The sequence below is a fragment of the Maniola hyperantus genome, chromosome 4 (assembly GCF_902806685.2).
Source record: "Maniola hyperantus chromosome 4, iAphHyp1.2, whole genome shotgun sequence".
Classification (NCBI taxonomy): Eukaryota; Metazoa; Arthropoda; class Insecta; order Lepidoptera; family Nymphalidae; genus Maniola; species Maniola hyperantus.
Window position 1 is genome coordinate 13571465 of NC_048539.1, and position 10323 is coordinate 13581787.

The 10323-nt window shown below is 39.2% G+C and overlaps 1 protein-coding gene across 1 annotated transcript; it reads right to left on the reverse strand.

Moving 5' to 3' along the window:
* Nucleotides 1–3537: 3537 nt before the first annotated feature.
* LOC117996824 (seminal metalloprotease 1-like) lies at nucleotides 3538–9852 on the reverse strand. The gene is made up of 6 exons (XM_034984961.2): nucleotides 9632–9852; nucleotides 7757–7975; nucleotides 6820–6929; nucleotides 5896–6106; nucleotides 4286–4422; nucleotides 3538–3946 (listed from the first exon to the last, which is right to left on the reverse strand). The coding sequence occupies exons 1-6, from the start codon at nucleotides 9747–9749 to the stop codon at nucleotides 3695–3697; spliced, it is 1047 nt and encodes a 348-aa protein (XP_034840852.1). The 5' UTR covers nucleotides 9750–9852; the 3' UTR covers nucleotides 3538–3694.
* Nucleotides 9853–10323: the final 471 nt, after the last annotated feature.

Consider the following 10323-nt stretch of genomic DNA (forward strand, 5'->3'; position numbering starts at 1 on the left):
ATGAGGAAGGCTGAGGACCGGGTGTGGTGGCGCTCTCTAGGGAAGGCCTATGTCCAACAGTGGACGTCCACAGGCTGATGATGATGATGATGATGATGAAACCCCATTCATATGATACCCCATTTGGTATATTAATCTTACTTTGAAAGTTGAAAATACCAATTATTTGTCCATGAACAAATTTTAACATTTTTTTGTGATGTGACCACAAATTCACGGTTTTCGGATTTTTCCCCATACATATGATAATTAACCTACCTACCTGTCAAATTTCATGATTCTAGGTCAATGGGAAGTACCCTATAGGCTTCTTGACAGACACGACAGACAGACAATGAAGTGATCAAATAATTCAAAATTCAAATAATTTATGCAAAATAGGTAATAAATTACTCTTTTTGATTGTCGGTTGTTGGATTTGTAAGATATAGTGGTGATAATTATATTACCTTATCCTAATCAATACCTTATCCCATCAAATTCACGTTTTTCGGATTTATTCCTTTACTTGTGCTATAAGACCTACCTACCTACCAAATTCCATGAATTTAGGTCAACGGGAAGTACCCTATAGGTTTCTTGACAGACACAACGGACAGACGGACAGACATACAGACAGACAGAGAACAAAGTGATCCTATAAGGGTTCATTTTTTCCTTTTAAGGTACGAAACCCAAAAAAATATCCTCGCTAAGACAATCATCTGAAGTCTAGAAACTCTTTCAGTAGATAACGCGTGTTTTTGGTAACCGTGCAAAATATTGTGTTCATATTTTAAAGTGTGCGCAGTTAAGGGTTAATATTTGGATTATAAGGATAATTAAGGAAATCGTAATTGATGTTGGTGAAAAGTTTAATAATAATGAATGTTAGATAGGAAAATATAATATTTTAGATAAAAAAATAGGCAAATGAGATTAATTTAGGTACCTACTTAATTAATATGGATATTATGAATTTGTGGTTATCATTGCGAAAGTACTAAGGTGCACAACGATTTTGCTATTGTTAGTAAATAGGTAATGAAGATAACGCTAATGTCGAGAAGTTTCCCTAGCGCGATCCCCAGCGCTCTCCACACAAACGTAGTTTGGGTCTCATTTGTACAATGTTAATAGGCACCTACGTAGGCACCTACATATTAATATTATAAATGCGAAAGTGTGTCTGTCTGTCTCTCTACAGCCTTTCACGACCCATCCGTTCAACCGATTTGACGAAATTTGGTACAGATGTAGCTTGCATCCCGGGGAAGGACATCGGCTACTTATTATCCCGGAAAGTTAAAGAGTTCTCACGGGATTTGTAAAAACCTAAACCCACGTGGACGAAGTCGCGGGCATCATCTAGTAGTTTATATGTAGTTATCTTTAACTGCCCCTCTAGGTATTTTGTTTGATTTAAGTGTTTTCTTATTCACGGTGTTCTTTCTAGTTGGGCCATCACATCATGTCTTGTTTCGAGTACGAAACATTAATTTCTCACTAAATTAGGTACTTATTGTAATTTTATTTCCTTAATCTATGTTGTCGCATCGAAAGCAAAACGGAAAAGTTCCAAATAAAAGAAATAAGTCAAGTGCGAGTCAGGCTCGCGCAACGAGGGTTCCGTACTACAGTCGTAACTCGTATATTTTCGACATTTTGCACGATAATTTTTTTTTTGCCGTGGTCGTGCGTTGTTGACTACAAACTTAAAACATTCTAATTTGATAGACAAATAAAACCAATGGGAATGCCGTCAATCTAAGATAAAAATACGCATGATATACGGCATTTGACTTGAATTCTATAACGTTGCTAATTTGAAACTGCCAGAAGACTTTAATAAACCCAAAATAAACAGGCATAAAATCTACACGTAGAGCGGAGCGAGACCAATAATTAATTAATCTATGATCTACACAATCTAGACATCATAAGACTTATCTTGCTCAAGACGATGACAGCACTAAGTACATAACTTGTACTTATATATACCCGACGACTATACCTAGTCGGGTTAGTTGTATAATTTTTTTTTCTGTAGTCGGTTTGTAGTTTTTTCAACTTTTTATATTATCATATAAATTATTGTGTAAACCATACTATCCATACTTACTAATATTATAAATGCGAAAGTGTGTGTGCGAAACTGTCTGTCTGTCTGTCTGCTAGATTTTCACGGCTCAACTGTTCTCCCGATTTTGACGAAATTTGGTACAGAGGTAGCTTGCATCCCGGGAAAGGACATCTAGGCTACTTTTTATCCCGGAAAATTGAAGAGTTCCCACAGGATTTTAAAAACCTGAATCCACGCGGACGAACTCGCGGGCATCATCTAGTGACGTTATAAGTTGATAGTAAAAGTTTTAAAGGAAAAGTTTTTTTAGCAAACTTAAATAAAAGTTTTTTTTAAGTTATTTCGTATAATTTTTGATATTTAAGTAATCAATCAGTCTTCCCCTTCTAAGCCTTCCCTTTGTTCCATCCATATGAAAACATCAAATGTCACAATACTTTTGCAAGTGCACAAGGTAGAAGCTTATAAGTCACAAAGTATAAATACCTACTTAATGTGTTATTATCTGATGTCTGAGACACAAATTTGAATACCCAAGCCGCAGACAAGGATTTCAAATTGCACACACAGAAAGTTTAATTTTTAATACGCATAAAATAATGTACCTTACAACGCTGTTCAATACATCTATGTATATTGTATACAGCCTCCAGTCTCGTCTCACTGCATAGCTGGTAGTGGTGATTTTGTAAGGGACATTATTGGTGATTATACTATTTATGTGAACGAGTGAAGAACATCATGTCATGAAACTTTGCTATATTAAAGACTAGCGACCCGCCCCGGCTTCGCATGGGTGCAATTTAGATACTCCGACATTTTGTTTAAATATCGTCATATTTCATCAAATTAACACAAACCAATATTAAACTATAACTATAAACTTTCCTCTTAAATCACTCTATCTATTGGTGAAAACCGCATTAAAATCCGTTGCGTGGTTTAAAAGATCTACGCGTTCATACATACAGACAGCGGGAAGCGACTTTATTTTATACTAGCGTATGCTCGCGACTTCGTCCGCGTGGACTACACAAATTTCAAACCCCTATTTCACCCCCTTAGGAGTTGAATTTTCAAAAATCCTTTCTTAGCGGACGCCTACGTCATAATAGCTATCTGCATGCCAAATTTCAGCCCGATCCGTCCAGTAGTTTGAGCTGTGCGTTGATAGATCAGTCAGTCAGTCAGTCAGTCAGTCAGTCAGTCAGTCACCTTTTCCTTTTATATATTTAGACTATGTAGAGAAGAGGCAGTTTCGGTCACTCCAAGATAATATTACTTAGTGGGGATTAGGTAGGTTAGGTAGGCTGGTAATGGAACTCTACATGATCGCGCGGGCCCTTTCGTAACCTCGCGGCCCTAGGCACGGGCCTAGTTTGCCTTAGGGATAATCCGCCTCTGCCTTTGGGTACGGAACCCTAAAAAATCATTTAAGTATTTAAAAAAATCAAAATCATTTATATCAAACAACATTTAATTTTAACTGTCTTATTTTGTAATGTCATTATCAAAAAAGTGGTAATGTGTTTGAATTGCTTATTGGTAAGTACATAGATTCTTCAAAAAAGGGTGTTCAAAGTGCTGAAGTCGAAAATGTATTAACTCTTTATCAAAAATGTACATAAATATCTAAATTTTTTGTTGCTTGACTATTTCATCTTGGCTAACAACATTTATTTCGCTATCATTTATCTCAATATCATGGTCGACGTCTTCTGTTTGTGGCGCAGCCATCATCAGAGGCAGGGTGCGGTCCACTTCTTCCTTCACCTCCTGGAGCTGCCTCTCATTCCATGCCCCAGGGCAGTTGTAGTGTCTGCGGAGCCTCACCCAGTCCCAGTGGGTGACGTACTGCATATGGCCCATGACTCCCGGAAAACTCTGCAACAACAAAAAAAAATTAATCAAAACCAGTTCATTGCAATAGTGAGCTAGCGTGAACTAATCAAAGGCGATTGCGCTCGTGACATTGTATAGTCCACGATGGGTTGAGATGGCAATCGGGGAATGAGGGGGGGGGGGAGGGGGGGGGGCGCACACCAACCGCGCTCGCCCGCACTGAGTTGGCACGGGGGCTGTGCTGGTGTGCGGGGTTATTCACTCCCAAATTACCATTTCAACCTGTCGCGTACTTTAAGCTTTCTCCGCTTCTACCGCAATCGAGCCGCCGCGCTGGTCTCTTGCCATCAACTAATGCTGATGGTTCTATTATAGTCTTACCCTTGTAGCGACGATGGTAGGTTGTCCGTTATTGCTGAACGCGTGAGTACTGTAGTGCATGCAGCTGTGGTACTCGTAAGGAAGACCCAAAAGGTTGACTTCATTGCGCTGGAGACGATGGAAGTTATGGGCCATGCCTGTAAATGTTATCAAAATGTAAGGCTTTAGAAGTAGGGGGTGATAAGTGGAAAAACGGAGATAGCCACCATCAAAATCGAACAAATTTTGGTTTAAATGTTAAATTATCAAAATTATTTTAATAGTTACATAGAGAATTTGCTTGTAAATTACTTTTTGGGTAAAGTATCATTGAATGGCAAAGTTGGCTAGTTTGACAGTAACTATACCATTTAGGACATAGGATTTAGGAAGGTGGAATAAGCCCTTTAGGCCTACTTAGCTAGCTTCAAATTTTAGTTACATTTGAAGCCTGCCAAGTGTTTGTTTGTTTGTCAGTGTAGGTGAAGCGCGGAACTAAGTGAAGACGTCTCAATTCATCCAAGTCTCAACGTTTTATTACAAGTTTTATAATTACTGTCGTGTGAGAATACTCTCGGTTTATATCAAACTAGCTGATCCCCGCGGCTTCGCCCGCGTAGATTTAGGTTTTTAAAGATCCCGTATAGCCTATGTCACTCAGGAATAATGTAGCTTTCTACTGGTGAAAGAATTTTTAAAATCGGTTCAGTAGTTTTTGAGCCTATTCAGTACAAACAAACAAACAAACAAACAAACAAACAAACAAACAAACAAAGTTTTCCTCTTTATAATATTAGTGTAGATAATACAACGGGCCGTGCAGCAGAAATCGTAATATTTTAATTTCGCCATAACTTCAAAACCAAACGTCCAATTTTAATCATTCAAAGACCAAATATTATCTCCATAAACTTTTCTTAGTGATGAAATCATTTATTTTGATAAGGATTAATAGCATGAGTAAAATAAACGCGTTTAAATGTAGTCCAAAAAAAATTCAAGATTTTTAAATAAAAAAATGGTTGCTGTGCCTCACTCGACATAGATGGGTATAGTGTGTCGCGGACTTTTTTGTAGATATTTATAAGATCTACAATTAATTAGAACATTTTATGGTTCTATCTTTTATAGTTTAGGCAGCGTACGCAAAATAAGTAACTTTTCTGGTTGATTTTTTACACCTTGTGTCCGAAAAACCCAAATATCTTACGGAACCCTATTTTTTTCCAAAATAAAATATAGCCTATGTTACTCGTGGATAATGTAGCTTTCGAATGGTGAAAGAATTTTTAAAATCGGTCCAGTAGTTTTTGAGCCTATTCAGTACAAACAAACAAACAAACAAACAAACAAACAAACAAACAAACAAACAAACAAACAAACAAACAAAGTTTTCCTCTTTATAATATTAGTGTAGATATGTCTGATATGTCAAATATTAGGCTGTGGGTGATATGAAATTAAGGAAAAATAGGCGTTTCATAGGCCACCTAGCGTCATAATATGTAGGTAACATTTGACCCTTGGCAGTGATGTCGAAGCCTCGACGTTTTGTTACAAGTTCTCCTGTCGTTAACGGTGACTTCTCCTGTGATACGACGAAGATTAAAATATACCATGTGACTCCTCACCTTGATGAATGTTGTTCCAGTTGATGCGTACGTAGTTGTACCTCTCGTAGGCGGATTGCATGTGGAAGAAGCCGAGATTGTGCAGCAGCTCGTGGATGATTACGATGTTGTTCAGACAGCCGTGGCCCGGGGTCGCACGGGCCAGGTTGAGGACGTGAATGTGACCGGTCGCGTGATAGCCGACGCGCGCGTAGCAGCCATCGGGCTTTCCCTAATGAAACACAATACAGACATAAGATCAGTGAACAATACATATAATTACAATTATTCTATTAAATAAACTTAAATCTATAAAAAAAAAACATTAAATTAAAACTAAAATAAATTAAATTAAATCTAAAACCTCATCGATTTGAAGATCTAAAAACTAAAAAAGTTGTGACAGCCTAGTGGTTAGGACGTCCGCCTTCTAATCGGAAGTCGGGGGTTCGATCCCGGGCCCGCATCGCAAACTTTTTACACATTATCAAGATCAGTGTGTTTATTATAGAAACGGCCAAGTGCGAGTTGGACTCGCACACGAAGGGTTACGTACTATCTATCGTAATTCGTACAAGATATTTTAGGATTTTTATGTGAAACACTGCAAGATAATGACAACAGCGCCATCTATATGTGATTTGATAAATTAAAATTAATTTATCAAATCACACATAGATGGCGGTGTAGTTAAAATATGTACGGTGGAGTTAAATTTTACATGCATTACATGCAATTTTAGGATGCGAGAGTCGAAACACAATTCAAAGTAAAATAGACTTAAATGTCCTTGATTAAAAGTCAAATTTTCAATACCACTGATTTTCGCAACGTTTCCGTTTGGAGGCCGACCGACTCGAGATTCGAACTCGGGACTAGGTACATGATCTGAATAAATTAGCCATTAGAACAACGAGGCATAAATATATTATGTAGAATACTTACAGTAATCAAAACGTAGTTCTGTTCATTTGGTTGTCGCAGACGGAACCTGACGCAGGAGAAGTGCTCGACCCATCCCATGGCTCTCAAGATAGCTTGTTGTTGGGCAGCATCTGAAATGGTCACCTCTTTTCAGACAGGTTGCGGAAGAAATCAGTAAAGAGTTGAACGAACCTTTTAAAAAGCACAAGGGTTATACGATTAAATAAATCACTGCTCAATACTCATATTATAAATGCTAGTGTGTAAGTTTGTTGGTTTGTCCTTCAATCACGTCGCAGCGGAGCAACGGATCGATGTGATTTTTGCATGGGTTATAGTTAAAGACCTAGAGAGTGACAACATATTATGATACTTAACACCCCGGAATATCAAAGAGTTCCTACTGGAGTTTTGAAAACCTAAATCCACGCAGATGAAGACTTATCAGCTTAGTCTTCTAAATATATATAAAAAAGGTAATTAACTGACTGACTGAACCATCAACGCACAGCTTAAACTACTGGACAGGTCAGGCTGAAATTTGGCATGCAGATAATTATTATGACGTATAGGTACATCTACTAAGAAAAAAAAATCAATTTTTGGAGTGTAAAATCGGGTGGAACGGCTCGAAAAAAACGTAAAACGAACCGAAAAATGATCGAATCAAAGTTTTTATATACTTTTACTCAAAAAGCCTACAGGTGAGGAGCCTCGTTTATTCATATGGGCAAAATACGCACTGAGTGCTGACCCAATGAGGTCCATTTCGTGGCCACGTTTCGTTTCACTTTAGCCTTTGCTCCATCACGACCTGCAGAGTGACATAGGCTACTTTTTATCCCGGAAAATCAAAGATTTCCCACGGGAATTTTATAAACCTAATTCCACGCGGACGAACTCGCGGGCATCAGCTAGTAAACTTATATTTTGTTGAGTTTGAGTAATAATAACTTACTGAATTCATTATGCCCGAATTGGTAAACCATAACGTTTCCAGGCCACCTCCTTCCGGGCACAACGTAGGCCGCTCTGCCGCTGACACCAGCGTAGCTCGCCACCAGAGCCTCGATCTGCTCGTCATCCAGGACGATGTCACCCTGGAACTTGCCGCTGTTCTCCCAGATATTGGCTTCTGGGTTGGCCAATATGCGGGAATCTAGCCGAACTCCATCGTCTGCGAAAATAAAACTTTCACATCATCCTCATCATCAACCAATAGACGTCCACAGCTGGACATAGGGCTCTTGTAGGGACTTCCACACGTCACGGTCTTGCGCCGCCTGGATCCAGCGGCTCCCTGCGACTCGTCTAATGTCGACCGTCCACCTAGTGGGGGATCTTCCAACGCTGCGTCTTGCGGTGCAAGATCGCCATTCCAGCACCTTGGGACCCCAACGTCTATCGGTTGTACGAACTATGTGCCCTGCCCATTGCCAAACTTTCACATGGTACCAGAATATTCTTCGTCTTCAGAGTCGTATTCAGGAGTTCTCTTATATATGGATAAATGCGGTGGTTTCCCACTTCCCAGACCCTTCCGCATGCAACCCACTAAGAGAACGAAATTTCGTTTCTTAGGTTTTACCTACAGTTATTCTCAGATGTTACTTGACAATAACCGGGATCGACGGCTTAACGTGCTCTCCGAGGCATAGAGGAACCGAAGCCAAATTTGGACCTCCAAGTCGGTCAGCCATCCAGTCACCGACTTGGGTCAACTTGATATGCGTTGTAAGTGTAACAAAACATTACGAAATTGCAAAATATGTAAAGAGCTTAATATTATCTAGTTGGTAAAGATGGGCGTTATTGGCTATTTACGGCAACGGTTAATCAACAGTTACTTAGTTTCAATACCGATATTGTTAACCGTTGCCGAATATCGGTATCAGAGTTATGTTTCAACTAATTTAATATGCGCAACGCGCAGCGGTTTCCGTAGTAGTAACTAAGCTAGCTGCCGTATCAATACCGTCTGTATAGCTAGCGCGCGCATATTCACTAAAATAAAACCAATTTTACTTTCATGAATATCGTGAAGTAATCACAACCTTAAGTTCATAGCAGTAAAGTTTAATTTGATCATTGACATAGGTCAAACTATAGTGGACGCCTGCACGAATAGTTTGCCACAGTCCAGTTAACCAAAAACATTTCATAAAGATTGATAAACCAAAGAGGACCTTATCTCTATTACTCTAAGGCTAACTGTATTTAGAATGATAGATCAAAGTGTAATGGACAATTACTTGTACAGTTAAGCCTTAGCGTAATAGAGATAAGGTCGGCTTTGGTTTACCAAGTTCTTAGTTACTAAGCCGGTAGCCAATAACCGCTCCTTCTCAGCTTTCAGTGAAAGAAAGAAAGAGAAGGCATAATTATTGCGTTTCTAGTTACCCAAAAACCAAACAATGCATTGTCGGTTGCCAGTTGGCAGTGTTGCGTTGTCAGGTGGTTCGTCATAGATGATAACTGAAAACCGTTGCTAGCTACGACAATAACGCTATGGTACGCTATAGGCACGGCAGCGGTTTTCAGTTAAGTTAAGCTATAGCGGACACATGTCTAGTAGTTGGCATAATATTATAGCAATAGGGTACACAAGGCATTAGCTTAGGTACCTATCACTTTGTGTGTGCTTGGTGTAATTACATTTCCACGCACAATCAGCGACCCCGCTTGCCAACTTTTGTGGGTTTTTAAATAAGCATCTTGCACAATTCAAACATTGACCAGCACTTAGCGAATGCACCTATTGGGGCGATGTTTCCTGGCGCCTTTGGCTCGGACTTACACTAGGAAGGTACTTAAGTAAAAACATTGTGCCTACCAGTCCTGCTCTTCTCCAAAGCCTCCTTGAATGCTTGGATCTGATCCCTGGTCTTCGACACTGGAGGGCTGCTAACAGCGCAGCCAATAAGGCAGAGCAACACGCCTGTCCGCAACATTTTAGCGTTTCCCAATACCTATAGTTACGTCTGCTTATATACCTACCCATGAAATAAATCTATAGATCTATACATGTAAATAAAACTTAAATATGTGCGTCTGTATACTGTGATGATAAAATATAATGTTTGGTTATTTCCATAAGTCTGACCACTAACTAGTTTGGCTTATTCGTTGGTCGAGTGACTCGTTTCTGATAATTTCTGATACAAACCGCTGAGCTTGAATTAATAAATCTAAGCTGCTGAGGTGTGGAATTCCTTTCCGGTGTCCATGTTTCCTTATTCCTAGCACGTATAATACAAACATCTTCTACGCAAGCGCGCTCCAACCTAGACCTCATGATTGCATGCGTCCTATCACGCAATAAATTTAAAAAAAAAACGTTGATTTCTGCGTAGATTAGTCTCCGTTAGATTGGCTGCCGTGATCAACATTTGGCCAGGAGATTACAGAAGATAGAAGAGGCATGCAAGGAGTAGGTAATCGAATTTTTTTTAACTGCAAATCGGAAAGAAAGTCGTGGTAAAAGCTAGTTTGTATTATATAAATACAATTACCTACCTACACCTT

What these genes read in the sequence shown, in the direction of transcription:
- LOC117996824 (XM_034984961.2), bottom strand. Translation starts at nt 9,749, where the DNA reads ATGTTGCGGACAGGCGTGTTGCTCTGCCTTATTGGCTGCGCTGTTAGC. An exon ending in TTTGGAGAAGAGCAGGACTG is followed by an intron (nt 7,976 to 9,631) that starts GTAGGCACAATG and finishes TTATTTTCGCAG; the next exon opens with ACGATGGAGTTCGGCTAGAT. An exon ending in CTACCATCGTCGCTACAAGG is followed by an intron (nt 3,947 to 4,285) that starts GTAAGACTATAA and finishes TTGTTGTTGCAG; the next exon opens with AGTTTTCCGGGAGTCATGGG.